Here is a 26,765-nt window from a genome sequence, read left to right as displayed (position 1 = left end):
AACTATACTGGTCCTAGTAAAACAGTTTACATGTATTAAATGTTTCGCTTTTTACATCTTACCTCTTTCAACGTTAAACTGACGCTTCGCGCCCTGCTTCCGCGACCGGTAAACCCCGCCTACTTTGATTTGATTGGTCATCTCAATCATATTGGCGAGCGCTGTTGGACCGCTGACCTTGACCAGAATAAATGAAACTTTAATAAATAAATAAACTTGCAAACCTTTTTGTCATCCAAACAATATACAGAGCGCTGTGTAACGGAGTGCAGCAGAGCAGTATAATAAATTCAAATATTCAGTTCACTACTCTGTCATTTTATTACGTAACTTGTTAGTTCTATTTAGTAATGCACACGACCAACTTCCGCGTGCGTTCCTCCGTTGCTATAGGAACAGACGGATGCAGGTCCACGTGGACGCGAGTGTCCCTCCCCGTGAACGCGCAGCAGTGAGTGTTTGATCAAACTTGTCGCCACCTTTCTGTTCTCATGTGTCCTTAACGCGGTCAGCTTCAGTTTCAGGATCTTCTGGACGTTCAATTAAACTTCAGCCTCAGTCTTTGCTTTGCAGAAATTGTCTGCAGTCAATGTCACTTCAAAATTGTGAGAAAAAGTTTCACTCTTAATAATAGGTAGACTAATTTTCAATACGAGATTGTCGCTTCATGGGTGGATTTTATGAAGTAACATCAACGGCTGCCTGTTTAAAGGTAAAGTTTTTTTTTTTTTTACTAGATCTGCGTTTAACTTAACCATTTCTGCGTTCTGTGCTTTGGTAACTCTGAACAGGAAGTGTGAAAGAAAGTGTGTGAAGGAATCTCCTACTGAGAGGAGGAAACTAACTTAACGTTAGTGTTCCTGTTTTCATCAACTGCTTGTAGAGTTGCATATTGTTTTTCATGTTGTACACGTCTTTTCCACTTTGGTCCATCTGTGAAAGTGTTTTTTTTTTTTTTTTGACATTGCACTTCACTTTCTATGTGATAGGCAAGAACAGTGTAACAGTAACAGTTAGTAATACAACTGTTTTGTTCTCTTAAATTTAGAGACTCTCTCTAGGCATCGTCTTTAGCTACCGTGTCAGTCCAGTGTTGTCTAACTAGACTGGCAATAAAAACTTTCTTGATACAACATAATGTTTGCATAGTGTAAGATCTTTGTTGAACCTACAGGGACACACAAACTGTGGATGGTTTGTGTTAAACTAAAGAATCAGCTGATGATAGTGTTCCTGTAGGTGTACTGCTGTACTGTACTATATATATATATATATATATATATATATATATATATATATATATATATATATATATATATAGTCAACATTTGAAGTGGAACAAAACCTCATCAAGGTTATTCATGAATTTTGAACAATACCCATTCTTGTCTTAGGACAACTTTGATTAACCTTTTTGATCCACTTCAAATGTTGACTACTGTATATCCAGTCTGGTTTTTAGACGTGATATTTAATTTTGTCCAAGAACCTAAACTGTTTGAACTTCATAGTACAGTACAGTGTTCTCTTCATTAACATGGCAGCATAGATAAAGGTTTCATGCAAAGCAGTAATGATATTCCTTCTGAAGGAAGTTCACAAAAGGATGAAGTGGCTCTGGTGAAAGGACAACTCAATAGGCTAAGATCAACTTATTTTCTTTTCCTGAAATGGAGTAAAGAATTTACAAATGATTCAAAGAAATGTCAATAGATAGACTGGGGTTCTTTAAACTTTATCAGGTCAGGCGACCATTTGGTATACAGTACATTACCATTCAGAAGTTTGAGGTCAGTAAGAATTTTAAAAATACCTTTATTTAGCAAACATACATTACATTGATCAAAAGTGCCAATACTGTTCTTTTTAACTTTCTATTCATCAAAGAATCCTGAAAATATTAACCATGTTTTCAACATTGATAACAATAAGAAATGTTTCTTTGGCACCAAATCAGCACATTAGAATGATTTCATGTGACACTGAAGACTGGAGTAATGATGCTGAAATTCAGCTTTGCCATCACAGGCATAAATTACACTTTAAAATATATTAAAATAGAAAACAGTTATTTTAAATTGTGATTATATTTTACAATTTTACTGTTTTATTGTATTTTTGATCAATACAATTACAGCCTTGGTGAGCATAAGAGATTTCTTTCAAAAACATTTAAGAAAATGTTACTGAACCCAAAACGGAATGTTGCATTTTAAGTCTGGCCTATAATTACATGTGTAAACACAATACACATATGGTACTACTGTATATTTAATTATGATACTTATATTGCAAAGCCTTTAAAATAATTGTAATTGATACAGAGTCTTCACATTACATTTGAACTGTAGCTGGGTCACAGTTCCCTACCTCAAATTTTACATTTTGTTAATACTATTTTTTTCTGAAGAAAGACAAACATAAATAGTAATGAAAGCCAAAATATGAAATGCCATGGATTACTGAATAATCCACTATTTTGTTGAGGGGGGTCAAAATAACAATTTTCACTTAAAATTTAAAGCCAAATTACAGGGGGAGAAAATTACTTTAGAAAGATGGCAGCATCATTTTTAATGTCTGTTAGTAAATTCTGTTGTCTTTAGTTATCCTTGTTGCCTTAAGAATGAATAATGTTAAAAGTGAAATTGTCTTTATTTATTCACATAAAAACAACAATGTTAATATCTTGACTTTTTGGAGTCTAAAAATATACTGTTAAGAATAAGAAAACATGGCAATTTAGATGGTGCAATACTTTTTTTCTCACTTTTGTATTTCAGAAATGTGTCAAATCTCTGGAAGGAAGTTGATGTGCCTCTACTTGGCCATTTCAGTGTATTTTTGGTACTAAAATATTGTTAGAATTGGTAGGTTTAATGCGGTTGTTTTGATAAAAGGAAAGAAGATACAATCCTAGTTTCAACATTATTCATTCTTTAGACATTCCTCTTTAAATACAATAAGTATCATTTGTTTGAAAATCCATCCACATTTGATTTTTGACAATTGAAAATGGGTAAGGTTAAACAATTTGCCCATGGAGCTGCATTGAAAACACTATATCTCTTGGAATTAACCATATAGGGCCTTTTAAAATGAACTTACCAAAAGAAAAGTGTAAGGACCAGAATCTAAAAGGATATTGAGATATCTTTAATACTTCTTGAGTTGCTGGTATGCACACTTTGAAGAAGAATGCTTTTTCCCATTTTTTTAAATTGTCACCATTGGAATGTAATGAAACAAAGATTGCTAAAGTCAACATATTTAACTACTGACATACCAATCTCCTTAAAAATAAAATAATGATGCTACCATTTCTTTCTAAAGTCATTTTAGAAATGTAATTTGGCTAAAGTCATTTTGGATTACTCAAATATTCATCCAAATCCATCTATTATTTTGGTGTTCATCACTATTAAAAATGTGAAGGAAGCATTTATCTGAACACATTTTTTTTTTTTTTCAACATGAGTTAGATCTCAATCTTATTGAAGACCCTGTGACATAAATTCGCCTGTGGTGGACTTGATTTTGGTCTTTCCTTAGTGGGCTATTTTGGAGTTTGTGATTATTGGTCAGGTTTATAAGGCCACTGAAAGTATCGTTCGGTTTCACAGCAAACTTGTGGATTTCCCAGTCAATACCCCAGACGAAATGCAAAGCACCACTCTGTGGCATGGCTTGTCAGCTTCCATCAATCCCATTAACGTTCAGCTTGTGGTCACTGAACAAATAACGTCTGTATTCCATTAATAAGAGAGACAGTCCTCTAGTTTCTGCTATTCTTGACAGCCAAGGACTGATTGCTTTTTTGTCTCTCCAGATGTTTTTATCCAACAAGCCCCTGATGAAAGTCATATGCAAGTGCGACACATAGTTTGTAGGGGTTGATGTAGGCATAATTAAAGTTCCTTTCAAAAATTTTGGGATAGGCATGACATGAATTTTTACTAAGAACCCATCTTAAAGTTGCCTAATTAAACATGTAATACGCTCATATCTATGTACAGTACTAAATAATTACAAACAATACGTATGTCCACTCCAAAGTTGCGAATTTAAATTTAAAGTTTATAAAACATTTGCGAATAAAGCACCGTTTCCATCCCGTGTTCAAGATTTAAAAAAAAATTGTTACTTCCTGGGAAATTTGTGCAAAATATCTGAGATAAAAATGGAAGTTGTTGCAATTGCGGAAGCCACTGTTAGCTCTTTTTAATTGTATGATATAACTGATTGCCTTCTAAACCAGGGCTATTCAATTAGCTTCATTCGAGGGCCAGATTATCAAATCGAAAAGTTGAGGTGGGCCGGTGGGTTGGTTTGGGGGTTTAGCTTATTTATTGAAACATAACAGTTTCAATAAATAAGTTAAAGTAAGCCTAAAAAGTATGTTATTTACTTGGAAATGTGGTACCCAACAGTATGCAGATATATAAAACCATAGTAAATAAAAACTTGATCATTTACAGCTGTGTAGGCTACAACTATTTTCCTTGGAAAAAATAAATAAATAATACAAACTCGTAGCTGTTGGTGAGAAATAATAATTATTTTATTTATAATTGTTATGCTTAAATGAAAATATTCTGACAGTGAGACTTGATAACCACAGGCTACTCACTCCCACTGTATAAAAAAAAGCCTAAACACAAGTTAAAAACTATACACACCTTTACAAAGAAACTGACATAATTTCATAACAAACATTAATTATACACTCACCTAAAGGATTATTAGGAACACCTGTTCAATTTCTCATTTCTCATTAATGCAATTATCTAATCAACCAATCACATGGCAGTTGTTTCAATGCATTTAGGGGTGTGGTCCTGGTGAAGACAATCTCCTGAACTCCAAACTGAATGTCAGAATGGGAAAGAAAGGTGATTTAAGCAATTTTGAGCATGGCATGGTTGTTGGTGCCAGACGGGCCGGTCTGAGTATTTCACAGTCTGCTCAGTTACTGGGATTTTCACGCACAACCATTTCTAGGGTTTACAAAGAATGGTGTGAAAAGGGAAAAACATCCAGTATGCGGCAGTCCTGTGGGCGAAAATGCCTTGTTGATGCTAGAGGTCAGAGGAGAATGGGTCGACTGATTCAAGCTGATAGAAGAGCAACTTTGACTGAAATAACCACTCGTTACAACCGAGGTATGCAGCAAAGCATTTGTGAAGCCACAACACGCACAACCTTGAGGCGGATGGGCTACAACAGCAGAAGACCCCACCGGGTACCACTCATCTCCACTACAAATAGGAAAAAGAGGCTACATTTTGCACGAGCTCACCAAAATTGGACAGTTGAAGACTGGAAAAATGTTGCCTGGTCTGATGAGTCTCGATTTCTGTTGAGACATTCAGATGGTAGAGTCAGAATTTGGCGTAAACAGAATGAGAACATGGATCCATCATGCCTTGTTACCACTGTGCAGGTTGGTGGTGGTGGTGTAATGGTGTGGGGGATGTTTTCTTGGCACACTTTAGGCCCCTTAGTGCCAGTTGGGCATCGTTTAAATGCCACGGCCTACCTGAGCATTGTTTCTGACCATGTCCATCCCTTTATGACCACCATGTACCCATCCTCTGATGGCTACTTCCAGCAGGATAATGCACCATGTCACAAAGCTCGAATCATTTCAAATTGGTTTCTTGAACATGACAATGAGTTCACTGTACTAAAATGGCCCCCACAGTCACCAGATCTCAACCCAATAGAGCATCTTTGGGATGTGGTGGAACAGGAGCTTCGTGCCCTGGATGTGCATCCCACAAATCTCCATCAACTGCAAGATGCTATCCTATCAATATGGGCCAACATTTCTAAAGAATGCTTTCAGCACCTTGTTGAATCAATGCCACGTAGAATTAAGGCAGTTCTGAAGGCGAAAGGGGGTCAAACACCGTATTAGTATGGTGTTCCTAATAATCCTTTAGGTGAGTGTATATTCCTCTACCCACCTAATAAATCTAATGCAATATAAATCACTATATTTATTTATTTATTACTACATAGTATTCAATATAAATATTGCACATTTCTGCCCAACCCATGGTAAATTACTACAGTACATTCATGGTAAATGTTTGTAAGGGTGATTAGGGGATTTAAAGTCTTCTAATTTCGTTCATGCCACAGTGTTTCTCCTGCTTTCCTCATCAGCTTTGCTAGGAATGTTGAGGCTGTTTCATCCGATTTAATACTAGTTAAACCATCGAGTGATTTGTGGTTTGTAACAGAGAGGTTTCTGTCGAACTGAAACGCTTCCCACTGGTTGTCGCAACGCTGTTTAATACTAGTGTCCGGGACCGGGAGTAAACGCAACTCCGTGCTGGGCCGTGTTGAAACAACTAGTGAAACAACTGAAAACAGCGCTATTTGTTGTTAAGGTGATGATACACAGGGCAACTTTTTGAGCAATGTTGCTGGGCAATCTTGCCGAGCGATTGTTGCTTGGGCACTTTCCCATTGAAAATTGGCAATACATTTCTATCTGGATCATTTAGATCGGTCGTGGGCCCTGTGTCTCATCTGGTTGCCCGTTGACGGCAATATTGCCCAGCAACATTGCTCAAAAAGTTGCCCTGTGTATCATCACCTTTACTGTACTGACCGATAAACCGCTTCAGATGATTCAGTGACGGAGCGGTCCGAATGAATCCGAATAGTTTTAGACCGTTATGCAAGCACGTTTAGAAAGAATCGAACCAAAAGAATGATTCATTCACAAATCATTGGTATCGCTGGTTCAGTCGACATAAATTCGGGACACGTTAACTGCTGAAAATATTCGCACGTAAACGTTTCTCAGGTTAATCGGTGCGAGTATCAAACTAAATTAGCCGCACCACCAGGAAAAGAGGAGGAGGGAGGTTGGTGCCGTCGGGCCGGATGGAGATGATTGGCGGGCCGCATTTGGCCCGCGTGCCGCCAATTGAATAGCCCTGTTCTAAACCCTTACCTGCAATATTACAGCCAACTAAATCAATTTGTGGGTAGTAATCTAGCAGGTGTCAGAGAAAAGTTATTAGTGCGATGTGATGCTTTGCTGACTAATGGGCTTTACAAACTTTGAAATTACTTTTGTGCAGTATAAATGCTAATTAAAATGGATTTTTCTTGTTAGACAACAGAAAGCAATGTTGCATGTATTCAAGCTGTTATGACAGGAAAACAAAAGTTTTAATCAATATGTCTGCCAAGAACCCAGAGGTGCAATCATTATCGTAAATGTATTTCTTATTTCTTCTGCTTTATCTGCTTGCTTCATTTTGCATTACAGTACCTTACCAGGCTGGCAATTTAAAAAAAAAAAAGTTCTTAGTGACTAAGGACCCATTAGAGTTGCTAAGACTTAAATATCCAAGGTTTGTAGAGGGTTCTTTGAATGGAAATGTCTCCACTTAACATTATTTGTTATTCAAAGATGATACATTTTTGAGAGTATGCACATCTATGGTACATTTTAGGCTTTATCCTACTAGGCCAGCAGCCATATCACCCTGTAGCCCAAGACTGGATGCCCACTGAAGCTACGCAGGGTTGAGCCTGGTTAGTACCTGGATGGGAGACCTCCTGGGAAAACTAGGTTGCTGCTGGAAGAGGTGTTAGTGAGGCCAGTAGGGGGCGCTCACCCTGTGGTCTGTGTGGGTCCTAACGCCCCAGTATAGTGAAGGGGACACTGTACTGTCAAAGAGCACCGTCCTTCGGATGAGACGTTAAACCGAGGTCCTGACTCTCTGTGGTCACAAAAAATCCCAAGAGTAGGGGTGTAACCCCAGCATCCTGGCCAAATTTCCCCATTGGCCTCTGTCCATCATGGCCTCCTAATCATCCCCATTTATACTCATTGGCTTCTCTCTGTCTCCTCTCCACCAATAAGCTGGTGTGTGTGGTGGGCATTCTGGCCCAATATAGCTGCCGTCGCATCATCCAGGTGGATGATGCATATTGGTGGTACATTTATATGACAACGATGTACTAAAAAGGAAAAGTTTTTCTTGCCGTTTTTCGTGTACAGACAAACGAACAACCATGAAAACGACTAAAAACACTGTATTATACATGCCAGGCCAGTAGTTGGCGACTTCACTTTGTAAAGAAACACCACACACCTATAGATTGAACACAAGCAACAGCATAGCAACATGTTTATAATAACAACCACTCAGAACATCTTAGAATTGTGGCAGCAAGTTTTAAAGAATGTGCTATAGTTACCATTATAGTTTTTTTTATGTAATCTAACTGTTTTTAAAATAAGTTTCTTGTGCTCACCAATGCTGCATTTATTTGACTAAATGCATAAAAAAACAAGTAAAAACACAGTAACATTGTAAAAAATTATTACTATTATTACTTTTTTATGTGTATTGTACTTTTTTCAAATGTAATTGATTCCTGTGATGGCAAAGCTGCATTTTCAGTCTCGCATGATCCTTCAGAAATCATTCTAGTATACTGATTTGCTGCTCAAGAAACATTCTTATTACTATCATCAATGTTGAAAACACTTGTGCTGATGTATTTATTCATTTTTTTGTAACGCCTTACAGACCACAAACTTTTGGACACTGCTCTCTAGCAATTGAAAGCAGATCCATCTGTGCTTTCTCCTCTTAAGATCATTTTCTGTAAATGTATGACAATCCATCCAGCTATAACATGCCAAATGGGCTGTAAATGCAATGATGCTTTCTCTGAATTCAGAAAATGGACAAGTGTATGACCTTCTTTACTCGAAAAACATAACCTGTCTAAATATACACCTTGGCGCTTTCTCTCAATCTGTCGTTCTCTTTATTTTTAATGCTCTTTCTTTTCCTATGCCCATTTCCGTGCCCTCGTTGTCTAATTAAAGAGGTGGTTGCTAAGAGATGGTGCTTGGCGGCACTCTAAGAGGATGTGATGTGATGTGGTGTAACTCAAAAGCTTTGTTCTCTCTCTCTGCTCTTCTCTTCTGTCAAGGGCTGACCCATGTGAGGAAGGAGAGTTCGCACACACATACGCACACACACACACACACACACATGGACACCATGGCATCTTTCTCCACCTTCAACACCTGTGGCTCCAAGGGGAATCGGGCGTCCCATCGTAGGGGAGAAGACAGGCAGGGGACGCCCAGTGACAGCAACTGCAGTGCTGTGCTTGAGAAGACCAAAGAGTTCTTCCAGATTTGTGACATAGAGAGCAAAGGCTTCATTACACGACGGGATATGCAGGTAAGGATGTTGGGAAGGGAAAAAACTAGGCGTCCATGTAATTTGTGATTAGGGAGTTTTATAGGTAAAGAAGAATGAAAACCCCCAAAATGTATCATCTGGTTTTCCTGGCATTCTTTCAGCTGCGAACCATGAGCTAATTGAGCAAATTTGTGTTTGTTCACCCATTAAATTGTTTACTTGCAACAGAACATAAACAGCGATCTGAAGTAATTCACTGTAAAATAATAATAATAAAAAATAATAATAATTAATGACACAGACTGTTAAATATGTAATTGGCAATTTGGTCTTGGAAAAAGTACAAATTAAATACAGCATGCTTCTATCTATCTATCTATCTATCTATCTCTAATCTATAATTTTGCACGTTTATTTTAAACTCTAAAATATTTCATCAGCCAAAAATTGCTCTTTGTGAGTGAATTTTATCTTCATCCATCCATCCATCCTACCTATCTATTCTATCTATCTTTTACATGTTTATTTTAAGGTCTAAAATATTTCAGCTATCAGATATAAAATATATCAGCTAAAAATTGTGATATATATATATATATATATATATATATATATATATATATATATATATATATGTATAGGGTGGATTTTCAGCTTCTGATGTCAGAATCGAAGGAGCATGTGAGACCGTCCTGGAATTGGGGGTAGGCGTTTTGAGACCACCCCTTCAGTTGTATTATTGTGCAGATTCGATCACCTCTTCCATTGATTGTACAGGCTTCCTTTGAAGTCCTGCTCTGAAGAGCCTCTTTCAAAAGCATCACAGCTTTGATCCAGTGTCTGTGGAACATTCATTAATAAACATTGGTTCCTCATCTTTATTTAAATTATGGCTCTTATTATTTCGACCAGTTTGGAAATAGATCCCACGGTTTTAAATCTTTCTATTAAATCTTTGTGAACATGCTATGAAAACTGTGACAAAACATTTACGTCTTTGGCAAAGTAACTTGCATCATGGGTCTACCACATGTTGGTCTGGCAGATAATGCTGACAACACTATTGATGTTTCAAAGAGCAGCTTTTTTTTCTAAACCTTCAGGCTGTGAAAAAAAAAAAAAGCTACAGGAGGTTTATTACTGTTGTTAGAAGTTGTCACGTTGGTTTGCGGAGGAAAAGGGTGTGCGCCTTTTTCAGTTCACAGTTTGTGCGCATCTTTACGCAAATGTTTTCACACGTCCGTCAGCATTTACAACTGACTTCTACAAGTACAGAAAAAGCCAAAAGTTTTATGGGACAGCTGATACTAGAACATATCTGAGCAAACATTTGTCAGGTTCCCACACAAGGGTGTGTTATTTGCTTCCTAAGAATAGTAATTCTTGCTGTGTGTTAACTGGGTTGATCACTGAAAGATACAGCGTGTTTGATTTTAAAGGTGTCAGACGTCAGCCTTGTTTAAAACTTTGGTCATGACACAAATAACCTAGTAAAGAACTTGGGAATATGTGGTTTGGTTTGTTTTTATAGTGAAATTCAAAATGCATTGTGCTTCTCATAACGTCTGTATCATTTGTCATGTTGTTGTAGAGGTTAAATGGAGAGCTTCCTCTGAGTGCTGACGAACTTGAGAATGTGTTTGACACTTTGGATACGGATGGCAACGGATATCTGACCTTTGAGGAGTTCTCTTCTGGCTTTAGTACGTTTGCATTGCATTGGCGGTTCAGATTTGAATCCATACAGTAGTCATTTAAAAAGCACACACACTTTTTCCTTGATTTATACTATATGTTGTATTTTGGGTTGTCTTGTTTATGTCTATTCAGGTGAGTTCATGTTTGGCCCTGGTGTGGCGCCAGTAGAGCCGCATGCAGGTGAGGAGCCGGTCTCAAGAAAGTCTCCGGAAGTGCTCTACGAGAGCCAATGGGAGGAGAGAATCAGCAGGGCAGAGGATGATGAGGAGAAACACTTCTGCTTGCTAATGGAGAACCTGGGGGCGAGCAATATCTTTGAAGAGTGAGTGTCATTTCAGTCAGCCACACTTACTGGAAAATCTACCTCTGTTTGAAATGGATCCTATAATTGATTTTCTTTTTTAGGTTGTTATATATTTTAGTTATTGTTTAAACATCAGTGGACGTTTTCTTGCATGGAACTACACTAGCTAAGATACTGCTTTCATGTTTCAAACACATTAGTTGTGTATTTCTATCTATAATAACTACAGTTATTGTAATTCTAAAGTCATAATCATATCATTTAAATAGTGTATTTACTCTAAATTAACAAGCCATATGAAGTTAACATATAGATATAAATTCCCCCCAAACAGTCAATAGTAAGAGATAACACACATTTTCCCCCTTCTCCTGGGAATTGTTTTAGATTTTATCAAATATCAAACTTAAAGAGCTTATATAATTTTTATATTGTTGTAGAAAAATAATACATTGTTGTATAGACATTTCTTTATTTTGTAAAGTTTTTCCTTTTGATATTATGATTATTTAACATTTTACTTTGAGTTTGTCATAAAATTAACCTTTCTTGTTGATTTGACATTAAATAAATAAATAAGAGACAGCACATTCCTAAAGGAAGGCACCTTTGATAAGACCAAGGGATTTTAATACAGATCAATTATTGTCTTCTCATTCACCATATGGTGAGTTGAGCCCATTTTTGTAACGCATGACCGGATGCACTTTCAGCAAACTACCGCCACTCCTAAAAGGCAAACGGTGATGGTGGAAGACATCAATTATAAAAGTTCATCCTTCTGACTGACTGTAATCCTTGTGTACGGTTATTGCTTTTTCAAAGGGGAGCTGACAGTTTGGATTAGATTCTAATATGCATTTCTAGTCTCAGCCTCAGACTTCGCGGGCCACCGACTGTTTGCTGAACGTCTGATGCATATGGCACACAACACTTCAGGAGTTTTAGAGTCGTCATCTGATTGGTTGAATTCTCCAGGATTAACGGGAGATATGTGTGTCACGTTCTTTGACGGTCCGTCTGGATACAAAGCCGTATAATGCCAAACCCCCTTATGGAAGAAGAAAAATGTCGTGTTTACGAATGTGACAATAAGCACTTATCAGGATCAACTTAAAGTTGGATTTTCAAAAGTATGTGAAGTTACCAGCACCATTGTTGCAGTCTGTTATTGTGGGGACATCGACTTTACATTTCCACACCCCTAAACATGACGCGGAACAAAATTAACTGATTGGTTGCTTTACATGTTGGTCAGATGTAGGGAAAATTCCTATTGGAAGTGAGCTTCCCTATGCTTTACTCACTCCGAAGGGCAGAACATGACCATAATTAATTAAATTACTTCCTTGAAGGGCCCATAATCATGGGCGGTCCTTGGGCAATAAAAGCTGCTATGGAGTTCAGACATTCTGCTGTCAGTCTGAAGGTCTGGCTACGCGAGACTAATGCATGATATATCATATCTGAAATATGAGATGGGAGGAAAAATAATAAGTGAAGTCAATGCTTTTGAGTTCCCCAGATAAACTTTGCGTTTGCTCGCAAAACATTTGCATTCCCCCGAGAAACTTTTCATTTGATTGTTGGAGCACATTGTTTGTGGAGTGTGATGCAAGATACTACAATAGATAAAACTTACTTTATGTAAAGATTTTTTTAACAAACAATAATTTGATAAGATATATGATGCAGTAAGTGTGCTGTGATGTCTCAGTCCAGGAGAGGTGCGGAGTCTTTGGGCCCAGCTCAGAAGAGACGAGCCTCACCTCCTGTCCAATTTTGAGGAATTCCTTTCCAGGGTCACTTATCAGATCAAAGAGGCCAACCAGGAGAGGAAAGAGATGGAGAGCGCCCTTAAAAGGTCAGATATCACTTTAGCACTTTTGTTCCTTTTAGAATGTTAACACATCTTGCATTTTAAAAAGGATGTTATATTTGTAGTCATATACAAGAAGACATTACTACCATAAATGAACATTTTCTTAGGGTGTGTTCACACTTGTAGATCGGTTCTCTTGGTTCTTTTGGTCTGGACCAAAAAAAGAAAATGATACATTTAGTCCTAGTTCGCTTAGCTTTTAAACTGTCATTTTTAACAACGAACCTAAAGATACAAAACAAAAACAAAAAACCTGCTTTTATGACTTATGCACGCACATATGGTGGAGCGGACAACTCATAAAGAGCTTATAAAATGTGTAAATGAGTCAAAACAGCGTCAGGAATTCCTCCGTTGCAAACAAACAAAGAAGGAGACGTGGTTCTGATGCCTGTACCAAACTGTGATGGGCAACATTGTGACTTTGACGAGAAAAAACAGGTATGCTTGAGCATTCTGTCCTTTTTAGGGTCGCATCTTGTGACATCATGTCCTGTTTTTGGGTAATTTACATGTCTGGTCCGTGTTGCGTTCATATTTCCGTCAAACCGCACCAGTGTTTGTTTAAAAGCAGACTGAGACCCATCTTTTCAGCGCTTTCGGTCCACTTGTTTGGTGCACACCAGAGTTCGGATGGCAGCGAGACTGCTGGCTTGATGGCAATGTCTACTGTAGCTTTTAAAGGCATATTTTTGAAATATGTCAGTCTGACCTGCCAGTTTTCACATACGCATGGCATTTATTGTAAATGAAAGATGATATCTTGCTGCTTTCTCTGGCTGCCTTTGTTTCTAACTTAAATATTCTCTCCCAGCAAACCGAGATAATAAAAACATGGGAACGAGTTAAAAATAGAGAAATCTTTCTCATTCCATGAATGCATTGAATAGTGTTTAATACTTTATATAATATATAAATACTTTAACACTAATGTGACCAAATGACTTAAAAGCTTTTTGATTGATCCTGACATCTTTAATAGGAAAGCGATGACACATGATGATGAAATCCAGAGGCTGTATGAAGAAATGGAGCAACAGATCAAGAATGAGAAAGACAGGATACTCTTAGAGGTGAAGCTTTTATTACAATTGACCATTTGAAATAATCCTAAACCCTGAGTATACAATATATTAACACTGACCTCAAATTGTGCACTTTAAGGAAAGCATAAAGGAGGACTTTACAATGAAGAGAATAAATCTCATAGAACTGCATTGAAGGAGGGATCTGGGACATATGTAGAGACCAGAATATCTAGAGATTTAGGAGAGGCGTCTTTTCAGCTCTTGATGTTGCATTATATGTTCCTTTGATCAGATATTTGGTTCCTGGGCTCTTGTAATCTTATTTGCATTTTCTTTAAATTAAGTTATGATTCTACAGGAGGAATAATAACTGTTACTATGTTTTTTGGTGGAAACTATAGTAAATTGTAAAAATTGGTAAATTTTCATGTGATCTTTATGTTCTCCAGGATTCCGATCGGTTCTTGTCTCGCAGTCAGGACTTGGAGCATCAACTTTCCACTAAGGAGAAAGAACTGGAAATTCTTTCTAACAAACAGAAACGGGTTGGTCACAACTAATACCTTTGCTTGTTTACGTCATCACCAAACCAGTTTAACTAGTTAAATGTATCAGGTAATTGCTCATACATTCACTATTTGAATAATACACTGTAGTTAAATAAAATTAAGGAAATGACAACCATCAATATATATACACTGTATATTTGAATAGGAATTACACAGAGAGTGAGATCTTTTCCTGAAAGAGTTTTAATTCTGAAGTAAATTTTACTTAAGGACAAATTAACATCTAAATTTTAAGAACTCTAACTCATATAAATCTTACTCTGGTTTGACATATTTTTCTCAGATTGTTTTAACACAATCAGCAGGTGTTGTAGATCATTTGCTGGAAATTTATGTTCAGATTTTAGAAAGCCATGTCTGACGAACACACAAATAAATGCTGATCTATACACACAATAAACAAAACCCAGCAAAGCCTTTCAATGCTAATGAATGAACAGAAAGTAACAAGTCTTAATGCTTCCTTTGCTTCTCTCATTACAAGCTTCATTTTCTTCTCATCTGTGAACAACTAAACCAAATTACTTTTCTTTATTGCTGCAATGCAACTTTGTGCAAAAGTGATTACACTGACTTTCTGTCTGCGCTAATGTGTTTGACTTTTATGTAAAGATCGAGCTAAAGTTTGGTACTGCATGTTTGGTTAAAGACGTGTCCTTTTTGTGTCTATATTTAGCAGCATAGCTGTGTGTAAAAGCATGAGTGCAAGAGCTTTCTTATCAATTCATTCCTCCCACAATGTCCCAGCCAAACATTCACAATAACACTTCCAAGGCCATCTCATTTCTTGATAGTGGTGTAAATATGCATGACTGGCATGTATGCCAAACATTTGTGTAAAACCTGATGGTCATTTTATTCAGCATGATTTGAGACTGTTTTAAATATCTTTTTGTGCTTCAGTTGTTTTCGATGATAGCTCAAATGTTTTATTTGTGTGTACACGTGTGATGTTTGATCTCCGTTAGCTGGAGAGTCAGTGTCGAGAGCTGCACAGTGAGCAACGAGAGACGGCCGTGGAGAACGTCAAACTCAAACAGTATAATGACGACTTAAGCCGTGAGCTGGAACACACCGCCCAGGAGCTGAGCCTGGCCCAGGAGCAACTCATGCTGCTGCAGGATCAGTCCTCACGCCTGCACGAGGAGCGAGAGATGTGAGGATGTTATGAAATGTTAGGATGTTGGATGTTAGGAAATCATCTAGAACAGTGGTTCTCAAACCTGTCCTGGAGTACCACCAGCCCTGCACATTTTGTATGTCTCCCCATATCTGACACACCCATTTCAGGTCTTACAGTGTATATATGTATAGTATAGTGTAGTACAGTATAGTATAGTATAGTGTTGTAATCAAAATTATTCAACCCCCATTGCAAATCAGGTTTATTGGGAAAATTGACAGACGTCCAGCTGTTTACAATGAAGAAATGAAATAAAAGTAATTGAAATAGCTCAACACAACAAATGTTTCTAGTGGTTTCCCTCAAATATAACTGAAAATGCAACTTTTAATGACTTCTGCAGTCTCAAATTTCAGCCCCCTGAATAGAATCCCTCACAACAGCACAAATCTGCAAAACAGGTGTTGTCTCAAGCATACCTGATGCAACTAATCAAGGGTTCATTAGTTGCACCAGGCGTGCTTGAGCTAGAACACATGAAATATCTGAACTGAAGTCAAAAGAAAGGTCCAAAAAGTTAAGAGAAAATATCATCGCTCTTCACAAACAAGGAACAGGATGCAAAAAGATAGCGAAGGCATTAAATGTTCCTAGAGAGACAGTTGGAAGCATAGTTCGCAAGTTCACAGTTAAAGGAATAGTGGTTACACTACCTGGATGGGGCAGAATAAGGAAGCTATCAACGGCTGCAACCAGATTTCTGAGAAGATGGGTTCAGAAAAACCCCTGAGTGACTACAAAAGACCTGCAGCAAGATTTGGTGGCAACAGGCACTGAGGTTTCAGCTGCATACTAAGAAGCGTACTAAACACATGCCAGAACTCCAAGATGTACACCACTACTGACCCAAAAGCACAAGAAAAGGTGATGCTCTGGGGCTGCTTTGCGTTCTCTGGCACTGGATACCTGCAACGTGTGGAAGGCAAGTTTGGATTCATTTTTGTACATCAGGAAATCCTTGGAGAGAACGTCATGCCGTCAGTGAGGAAGCTGAAGCTTGGGCGTCATTGGAGCTTCCAACAGGACAATGATCCCAAGGATAACTCAAATTCCACCAAGGCTTGGTTGCAGAAGAAGTCCTGGAAGATTCTAGTGTCCATCACAGTCACCTGTCTTGAACACCATAGAAAATCTGGTGGGATTTGAAGAAGGCAGTTGCAGCACACAAACCCAATAATATTACTGAACTGGAGGCCATGGCTCATGAGGAATGGGTTAAGATTCCTCAGAAACACTGTCAGAAGCTGGTGTCTGGTTATACATCTGCTCATCTTGCAGCAGGTCATAACACCAAAAGGGTGTTTCACTAAGTACTAAAGATGCTTGCCATGAAGGGGTTGAATCATTTTGAGAGTCATTAAAAGTTGCATTTAGTGGTTGAATTTGGGGAAACCACTTGAAACATTTGTTGTGATAAGCTATTTCAATTACTTTTGTTTGATTTGTTCATTGCAAACAGCTGCAAGTGTGTACATTTTGCCAATAAACCTGATTTGCAATTGGGGTTGAATCATTTCGTTTACAACTGTGTGTTATACACCTGACAAAAGTTAAACATTACAGTTTTTAATGGTTTTGAAAGAAGTCTGTTCTGCTCACCGAGGCTGCATTTATTACATCAAAAAATACAATAAAAACAGGAATCTTGCAAAATATTATTGCAAATTAAAATAACTGTTTTATATTTGAATATATTTTAAAATGTGATTTATTCCTTTGATGACAGCTTAATTTTCAACATCAATACTCCAGTCTTCAGTGTCTCATGATCCTTCAGAAATCATTCTAATATGCTAATTTATGCAGCATAAAGTTAAATAATATATCACAATTTCGTTTCTTGATATTACAGTAATGAAAATGAGATTATTTACTTGTTTATTTAATGTTGGTTTCTCATAATGTCAGTTCAATTAGCTTTTGTACATTATGTCCCTTTATTTTTTTGTCAGTCTTGTTGCTAAACTCATTAAAAGAGTTTGTGTTTTCTTCAGGGAGGTTTATAGGGTTACAGAAAGCCTGCAAAGAGAGAGGGCAAGTCTTCTCAAGCAGCTTGATTTGCTAAGGTAAGAAATTACTATAAATGAAGGAGAAGATCTTTATGTTTGGCCAGAATTGAAATGTGTTCCATTTAATTCCTCCTAGGGAAATGAACAAACACTTACGAGATGAAAGAGACATGTGCTATCAAGTAGGTTCATATAGACGTTATATAAGCTATTGTACTGATCTTGCATTTTGACTATTTCAAGTCATTGTTTGCTGTCTCTCAGAAACCAAAGACTGCTGCTGCAAAACTCTCATGGACACAAAGGTCTGGATCAATTACTGTGAATCACGCTGAGCGGAAGCAGTCATTCAAGAGGTAAGGCTGTGTGAAAATGCCCTCTGTACGCTCAACGGTACTCAAGATGAAAGGATACAGTGAACTTGCAAAATCAAAAAAGATTTGAGTCTCCTGAGATAAAAGAACTAGTCATTTTACCCAAGTTACATCAAAGCTTATTGTGAAGACGTCAATAAGAAGAGGTTTTCTTGATATTTATAGTTTGAGTTATCAATAAAGATACTACTACATCTTGCTCATGTAATTTTGGTGAATAAATTTAAATATAGGCTGTTGTTGTCTCCAGCGACGAGGATGAAGAAGTTCTGCCGCATTCCAAGCAGAAGAACGTGAGTGGCGTAAATGGGCGCAGCCTGAACCTGGAGGACATGGTAGATGGGCAACCTCCTTCAAAACACCAGCTCCAGAGGATCATCTCAATTGAGGAGGACCACCTCCCCCAACTCCTTCAGCAGGGTTATCAGGCCCAGCTCAGAGAATGGAATGAAGATGAGGAGTTGGAGGAGGGCATTGATCTCCAGATGAGCAATATTTACCCCACAACCAGCACTCCAACCTCTGTTTCACCCCCTCTAGGAGTCGCACACACGCCCACCTCACCCAGGGGACAGCCTGTGGGCAAAGAGACGGTCCACTCGGTGAGAATATGACTTGATTGGTCAAAAGCTTGGACATTTGTTGAGGTTTCAAAAATAACCTTTAACCTTTTACCATACGGCCTCAATTTTGGTAATTTGACATACCCAAAATAAAAAGGTTGCTGCTCATAAGTAATTCTTAATAGACACGTAATCAATGTATATTTAGAATATATCCATTAGATCTTTACATTGCACAAAAAAGGTTCTATATAGTGGAAATGGGTTATTTAGATTAATAAATTAACCTTTATTTAACCAGGCAAGTCACTTAAGAACTTATTTTCAACAACAGCTTGGCAGGAGAATTTAAATCTCCTGAAAAACATACAAACACACATTGCAATACACACACATATATACATTCAATGCAAATAAAATCTTTAATTTAATTTTGACATTGGGAATAAAATAAGAGCACTGCTGATACCCTTCCATCATTTATTTTTTTTATTTTTTTTCCAGGATGAAGGGTCCAGTTCAGGTCCAGATCGTTTGTTTAAGATCATTCTGGTTGGGAATTCCAGCGTGGGAAAAACGTCTCTTTTACGTCGCTTCTGTGATGACTGTTTCCACACTGGTACATGTGCTACTGTAGGTCAGTGGCCTTCCATTTACTTGTTAATGTTTACTAGTGTATATAGTTATTTTTGATTTATTTAACCTAAATAGCCTCAATAAAGCACTAGTTCATCCAAAATGAAAATTGTAATGGTTGACTTACACTCATATTGCTTCAACCTATTTCTTTGGGTGTGAGTCCACAGCTTACTTCATAACTTGTCACCATGTTGTTGGGTCTGTTAATTCTCCACATTCTAATGACAGTGAGACTGTCTATTGACTGTCTATAATATAAAATATATTTATTCTCACAAAATGAGGTTTTACTGACTCTTGATTTCATCCTTTAAAGGAGCTGTATGTAAGAAATGTATTTCAATTAATCATAAAATGGCCCTGATATGTCACTAGACATTAAGAAATCATGTTCATTTCAAATACTTGTATCGCTGACAACAGTAGTCCGGCCAGGATATTGTCATTTAAAAGTGAAGTTGCAGCCCTCAACTGATGTTGATGTTGTCATGTTGTGTTTTGGCCTGATGCCCCACCCTCCACCTATCTACCAATCACGAAGTCAGTAGTGTTTCGGCAGCCGGGTTGCCAGCTCTGCTCTAGTTACCACAGCTGCAGCTACAAATGTTCGTGCTGGATCCTGCAGCCTATCTGGCAACCTCAAGTCAGGGGGGAGGGGGAGGGGATACACCGCTCTACAGTAATTTGAAAGTGATTGCAGTACCAGTTTTGGCCACAATCTTACATACAGCTCCTTTAACACACTCAGGACTATTTCAAATATAACACTAAGTATAGATGTCATAGAATTTTGTCATAGCCTTTACTGCCCATTTCATTTTTTTTTTTTTTTTTTTTTTTTTCGTCAATAATAATAATAATTATTTCTATTTTTATCTCTTATATTCACCATTAATAAGAATACTGTAAAAACATTAATATTTTGAAATATTTCCATTTAAAATAACTGTTTTCTATTTAAATATATTTTAAAATGTAATTTATTCCTGTGATGTTAAAGCTGGATCTTCAGTCTTCAGTGTCACATGATCCTTTAGAAATCATTCCAAATCAGCATATTGATGCTGATTTGGTGCTCAAGAAACATTTCTTATTATCACAAGAATTACCGCATTTATTTGAATTTATTTGAATTAAAAAAAATTTTTTTACCATGTTAAAGTCACTGTTTTGATCAATAATGTGTCCTTTCTGAATAAAAGTAATGATTTCTTTAAAACAAATTGTACTAACCTCAGCCTAACCTAACCTCATATTCAGCACCATACTATTTACATGGCACTTATAAACAATAACATGAAAATAATGTGTCTCAATTTGCATGAATCCTATATTGAGCTGGTTTTAAACATTTATCAATAACTTGGTATTGACTAAAACCTCAAATCAATTCCATCTGCCCTTTAGTCAGGGCTTGTGCGTGTGGAGCTTCCTCTGGGAAGAAAGAAAGAAAAAAAAGCATGAAGACATTAAATGCCAGACCCCCTTCCTCCTCTTTCAGACTGACTTCTTTCATGTGTGTGACATGTGTGCAGGTATTGACTTCAGTGTGAAGACTCTAACAGTGGACAACAGCCAGGTAGCCCTGCAAATGTGGGACACAGCTGGACAGGAGAGGCAAGTGATATTTTCTAATAGAAACAAGTTTAATTAGTCATAATTTGTATTTTATCAGTGGCCTAGTTGATTGTTGATCGTGCCATTGTGTCTGCTAACTAAGAAAACAGATGAATGCAAAAGTTTCATTGTGGTTTTCCACCGTCAGGTATCGCAGCATCACCAAGCAGTTTTTTCGCAAGGTCGATGGTGTGGTAGTGGTGTATGACATCACTAGTGAGCAGACTTTCACAGCAGTTAGGCAGTGGTTGGCCAGCGTGCAGGTGAGTGATTCATTTCCACTTTCTTCAAGAGTAAAAGACTAAATGTATGCTTATGTACACATAAACCTCTAAAATGAAGTTTGTTTGAGATATTGATTGGAATTTTAATGAAATAATGGGGTAATGATGTATTTTGTCCAATAAAATGCTCTCTAGTTATGAACATGTCTTTTCCACTTAAATTATAAATACGTTTTACTTCCGACTAGTAATAGCAAGTAGCGATTGGCTTTTTTTTGTTTTCCTTTTCCAATTGTTTCCATCAGTGGTACACAAGGTTATTATAGTTTTGCATTTTTAAATTAGTTTTTATTTTAATATTATTTTCAAATTTCCTATAAATTTCAGTTTAGTTTTAGTTAATTTCATGAATTAGTTTTAGTTTAGTTTTTATTTTGTGAACGCATTTCTTCTTAGTTTTTATATATTTAATTTTAGTTTTTATATATTTAATTCAAATGTTCTATTCAGACCAGACATTTAGTTTACTTCTACTCTGACAAATGTACGTCTATTTCTGGGCTATAAACATGCTATTTATTTTTTCCATTTTCTGCTTAGTGTGGTATGTTGTTTAGTTTCACATGAGATGGTTATCTTACCTAGAATTAAGGTATAGCTATTTTTGCATAAGGTCTAGACATGACGGAAATACTTATTTGGCCATTTCTGCTTCTTAGGGCTGGTTCACAAAGAAAGCGGTTTTGCTTTGAAAAACGGAAAAAAGACGCAGGCAGAGGAATACGGAAAAAGCGAAAGGTCTCGATACTCTAAAAGTTGAACTTAATTTAACTTGAGTGTCGCATTTTTAGAACGTCGTGTCATGCACGTGATGCTGCAAAAGACGAGACTCAAGCGCAACAGTCATTGAAAAATAAAGTAGCGCAGTGGAATGGAAAAAAGTGATTTTCCGGTACAGGATGAGAGCTTATTAATTACGAAAACGATTATTTATATATGCTAATTATTATTTTGTTTCAGTTAGTTTTTCAGTAACTGTTGTTAGTTTCATTTAGTTTTAGAAATTTTTATTTTATTTCAGTTTACGGAAAGGTTTTTTGACCAATAGTTTTAGTCTTAGTATTAGTTTTCGTTTACGAAAATAACCTTGGTGGTACAATGTGGTTTTCTTTTTTAATGTATTTTATGTATTTGCCTAAAAAAAAGAATGTGCTGATAGTCGTCACAAGGAAGAAAACTGTGCTTGTCAAACTATACTGCCATTTTTTAATAGTTATGATGGGAAGGGGTTGTCATTTTTCATACTACAGGAGGGAGCAGGTGAGGACATTCCCATCATGCTCTTGGGGAATAAGACAGATCTAGAAGGCCAGAGAGTAATTCCGCTGGGAACGGGAGAGAAACTAGCCAAGGTGAGTGAATATGGGCCCTGGAGTGGCACTAATGGATCACCATTAAACATATTAAGCATGGCACTCTTGAAATGAACAAGTAAAAGAACAGGCTCAGACATCACGAATCATTGTGTAGTTTGATGAGATATATTAAGTGGTTTCCTGTCAGTTACTGTTGCCTGTACTCAGCCGACATTAAGAACCACACTGAATGACATAAGAATGACTCTTTATTCTTAACATAAGTCATTCTGTTCACTCTTTCAGGACTTTCAATTGATCTTTTATGAGTGCAGTGCTTTTTCAAGCCACAATGTGACAGAGGCTATGATTCACATGGCAAGGTAAGAGTTTATGGTCACACTGTATTTTACAGTGTTACATGTACTTACTGTACATTACATGTTGCACATTACATTTTACATGCTACATGTACTTACTGTAGTAATAACAGTAAATTATACATAATTACAAGCAGCTTTCTATTCCTAAGTCTACCCTATAGTAAGTACATGTTGTTAATTGATATTACTCAGTACGTAAATGAATAATTTACACTGTAACACGGACACATGAGTTTATTAACAAATTTATTAAATGACTAATTTCTTTTAAAATCAGAATATGGAAGAGTGTTTTTATGTTCCGGGTATATTCTGTTGTTCACTTTGCAGTTTAATCTGACCAAGAACCTCCCTATTCACACTAAACGCATTTTTGCTTTTCATTGTGTAGAATTACCATGTTTTTTCTATGTAAACATGCGCTAGACGGACGTATTTGACATTTGTGTTAATTTTTCGTGCATGACATGCTTGTTCTGAAAATGCAGAGCTCAAGGCTTAAACAAGTTCAACATTTAAAAAATGCATCTCTATTCCACTGCCCTTGAATGCAAAAATGCATTCTGTGTGAACGGGCCCTTTAGACAGGAAATGACTGCCTGACAACCACAAAACAAACCACGGATTGTTTCGTTTTTACATGTTTAGTGCCGGGTTTATCTGTAATCTATGAGACCACAATAATAGATCGGTATTAAAAAAAATGGCGCAGTGGTCCCAGTTGTCAAACAGTTTTATAGAAAAGATTGAAAAATAAGAAATGTTGAAGATGAATTTCTGTCCATGCTAAACAAATAAATACAGATTATTCCACTTGCATAAACACATGATGAAATATACACTTCTACTTTTTAGTTTGCTTTGCTTGCTCTGAAGTGAATCTTAAAATTGTATGCCACCAACCTTAGTTTACAAGCTTAAAATCCAGTGATTAGTTAGATTACTTTTTTTTATTAAATTTTTTTTTAGCAGCTTGTGCCTTGTAACCATGTCTGTTTCTGTATTGTTGTTATTATTAATACAATATAAATATTAAATGAAAAACAAACAAAAAATTGTCTTGGCAACTAACAGAAATAAGTTTAAGTTGAAGGATCAAAATTATATAAAAAAAAAAAAAAAAATGTAAGCGATTTTATTAAAAAAAATATTTGCATAAAAATGCATGACAAAAATACTAAAACTAAAATTTTGATAAACATTGATAAATACTATAATTATATATTAGGGGTGTAACGGTTCACAAAATTCATGGTTCGGTTCAATACGATACACTTGTGTCACGGTTCGGTACGTTTTCGATACAGCAAAAAGAAATGCCAGAGAATTATTATTTTTTTAATTAAAACTAACATAATAAAGTATGATTTTTTTTTTTTTTTACTTTGAGCAATGATGGAGCTATAATAGACTCTTCTTAGGAGCATATAAAACAAAACAGCTCCTTGGAAAAAATGAAATGTAGCCTAATATTGTAGTAGTTATAATCAAAGGTCTATTTTAGTTCAGATTAACATTTGAGGGCAGCAATTTTATTCATAATGTCAAAATGAAACCAACGTAATGTTACTTGAAAGCATTATAGCCTACTATTCCTGCCAAACTTCCATGGTTGCAGTTAATGTTACTACAGTAAATCCATGGTAAATGTTGCAGATCTGTGGACACTGGATAGTTCATTCATGGCACAATGTTTCTTCCTGGCTTCCACGCGCTGTTTGATCCGTTAATAACGGAGAAATGTGAAGAAATGTTTCTCACTAGATCTCGCAGCGATGTTATTACTTAAGTGGCGAATTCAAATGATTTCTTTACTGGATCTCTTAGCGCTGTGTAGTAACAGTGTCGCATGATCAAGATCGGCTCGCGCTGCTTTGGTCCAAACTGATAAACGGTCCGTCAACCACACAATAACGAGTAGCTCAGTTTCGTTCCGCTTACATTACGTTTGCCATTTGATGTTGGACAATGCCGCCTACATTTGAAATAACAAAATTTTGGTCGGCAGGAAAAATGGTACAACGAACCGTTCGGTTTGAAAATGCGTACCGAACACCGAACCGAAAGCCTCGTACCGAACGGTTCAATATGAATACGTGTACCGTTACACACCCTTATTATATATTGATAATACTAATACTAATAATAAGCTTCAGTAAGTGAAGACTGTTAGCATAACAATTCTTAATACCTGGAAAAGTCAATTGCATATGCAACTGCAAAAATGATCGGTTTTCACCACTAACGTTTCAGCCAGCTCATAATTCACACATTATTATTTAGTTACATTGCACTGTACTGCACCTCATACGATATGACACTTTTTTTTCCCTCTCTGCCAGAGTTCTGAAAGAACAAGAGGACAGAGAAAAAGAGAGAACCGTGTCGCTAGTAGACAGCGCAGCTAAGAAGAAGTCCTGCTGCTAGTAGAAAGCCATCCATAAACCCTCACAGAAACCTTGGTGTTAATGCTGATCTGGTTTGTCTTGCTCTTATCTTCCTGTTTTCTTTAATGTCAGCATTTTTGTATGACCACTGTAGAGTTAAAAATGTTTGGTCTTTTTTTTTATTTAAACCACGACCTCTTTACAGTGTGAAACGGACGAGTTTTCAGTTAGATGTAGGGCTTTAGTGCACTATAGTTTTGTACACACTAGAATTCATCAAACGCGTCCCTATTAAGTTCATTTCAAACACCCGTCACACTATTGAAGTATACAAAGATGTATTTTCGTATTGGCTGTTGTTGTACTTCATCTTTTTAATATGAAGGTCTAGGAAAGTGTATTTTAAATTAGCAAAACAAGCTCCTACAGACGCTAATTTGTTTACAGTCGTTTGCACAAATGTATTATTTATTACTTATGCGATGGATTGAACATCTTGAATTATTCCTTTAATATTCCTAGCAAGGAATCATGGAAAAATGTCTCTATTTGCTCTCACCAGCATGAATATTTTTAACACACTGCCAGCAGATGGTTTGCATGAGGATTCGGTTTTAACAGGGTTCAGTGTTGTTGTTTTTTAACTACATTGAAACGATTGATCTATTGAAATAGATTTTGTCTAACATTGATTTCAGAACACTTTTTGATTGTATTTTATGTATTGTGCCAACAGTAATATATATATATATATTTGTATTGCCTGTATTTGTAATTTAATGTAGTCAGTGTTAAATCAGTGCATAAAGTCTCGCAGAATTTATTACTCTTCACACTTACCATAAATAACAATTTCCTCACGTTTTTAAGGAAGCATTAATTGTCCACCAGACAGTGGACTTATGCACATCTAAGATGAACAATAAGGCTTATACTGTGTTTTATCAAGTCGTTCAGTTTTTCAGTAATCACAATATGAGTCTTGATCTGTAAATTGAGTTTTCATGTGGATTCACACATTGATTCTCTATCACAGCTGGGCAGAATGCACTAAGTTCAAACACCATGTGAACGTTTTAGATGATTTCACGCTCATGGAGTCTTGTAAATGTTCCTGCTTTATTATATACATGTGTAAATATTAAATAGAAATGTATTTTGAGTGAAATGTTGGAATAAAGAATACTATGTTTGCATTCATTCTGATTCGTGCTTTCAAGGAAATAGTAAGAGGAGGCATTACATGCCAGCTAACAATGAACACTAAAAAATAAGAATTCAGATATTGAAAAGGCATTGTTCTGAAAGCTTAGCCTGAGGTTAAACCGGTTAAACCGGTTTATATTTTTTTATCTT

The 26,765-nt window shown here is 36.6% G+C and overlaps 1 protein-coding gene across 1 annotated transcript; it reads left to right on the top strand.

Moving 5' to 3' along the window:
- Window positions 1-439: 439 nt before the first annotated feature.
- On the top strand, window positions 440-26,609 carry cracr2aa (calcium release activated channel regulator 2Aa). Its single transcript, XM_084124119.1, has 18 exons — window positions 440-712; window positions 8,977-9,233; window positions 10,786-10,897; window positions 11,025-11,214; window positions 12,914-13,060; window positions 14,061-14,151; window positions 14,556-14,651; window positions 15,644-15,831; window positions 17,853-17,924; window positions 18,004-18,049; window positions 18,132-18,223; window positions 18,492-18,843; window positions 19,309-19,441; window positions 20,979-21,060; window positions 21,209-21,323; window positions 22,595-22,696; window positions 22,946-23,022; window positions 25,365-26,609. Exons 2-18 carry the CDS (start codon window positions 9,039-9,041, stop codon window positions 25,447-25,449), a joined length of 2,175 nt encoding a protein of 724 aa, XP_083980245.1. The 5' UTR covers window positions 440-712; window positions 8,977-9,038; the 3' UTR covers window positions 25,450-26,609.
- Window positions 26,610-26,765: the final 156 nt, after the last annotated feature.

This window comes from Abramis brama (assembly GCF_963993115.1).
Source record: "Abramis brama genome assembly, chromosome: 9".
Classification (NCBI taxonomy): Eukaryota; Metazoa; Chordata; class Actinopteri; order Cypriniformes; family Leuciscidae; genus Abramis; species Abramis brama.
The sequence above is the reverse complement of the archived record's forward strand: the minus strand, read 5'-3'. Positions and strand labels throughout refer to the sequence as shown.

Bases quoted from the DNA above. Each gene is read 5' to 3' on its own strand.
- cracr2aa (XM_084124119.1), top strand. From the start codon at position 9,039: ATGGACACCATGGCATCTTTCTCCACCTTCAACACCTGTGGCTCCAAG. The intron at 17,925-18,003 runs GTAAGAAATTAC...AATTCCTCCTAG, and splicing joins AAGCAGCTTGATTTGCTAAG to GGAAATGAACAAACACTTAC. The intron at 21,061-21,208 runs GCAAGTGATATT...TTCCACCGTCAG, and splicing joins GACACAGCTGGACAGGAGAG to GTATCGCAGCATCACCAAGC.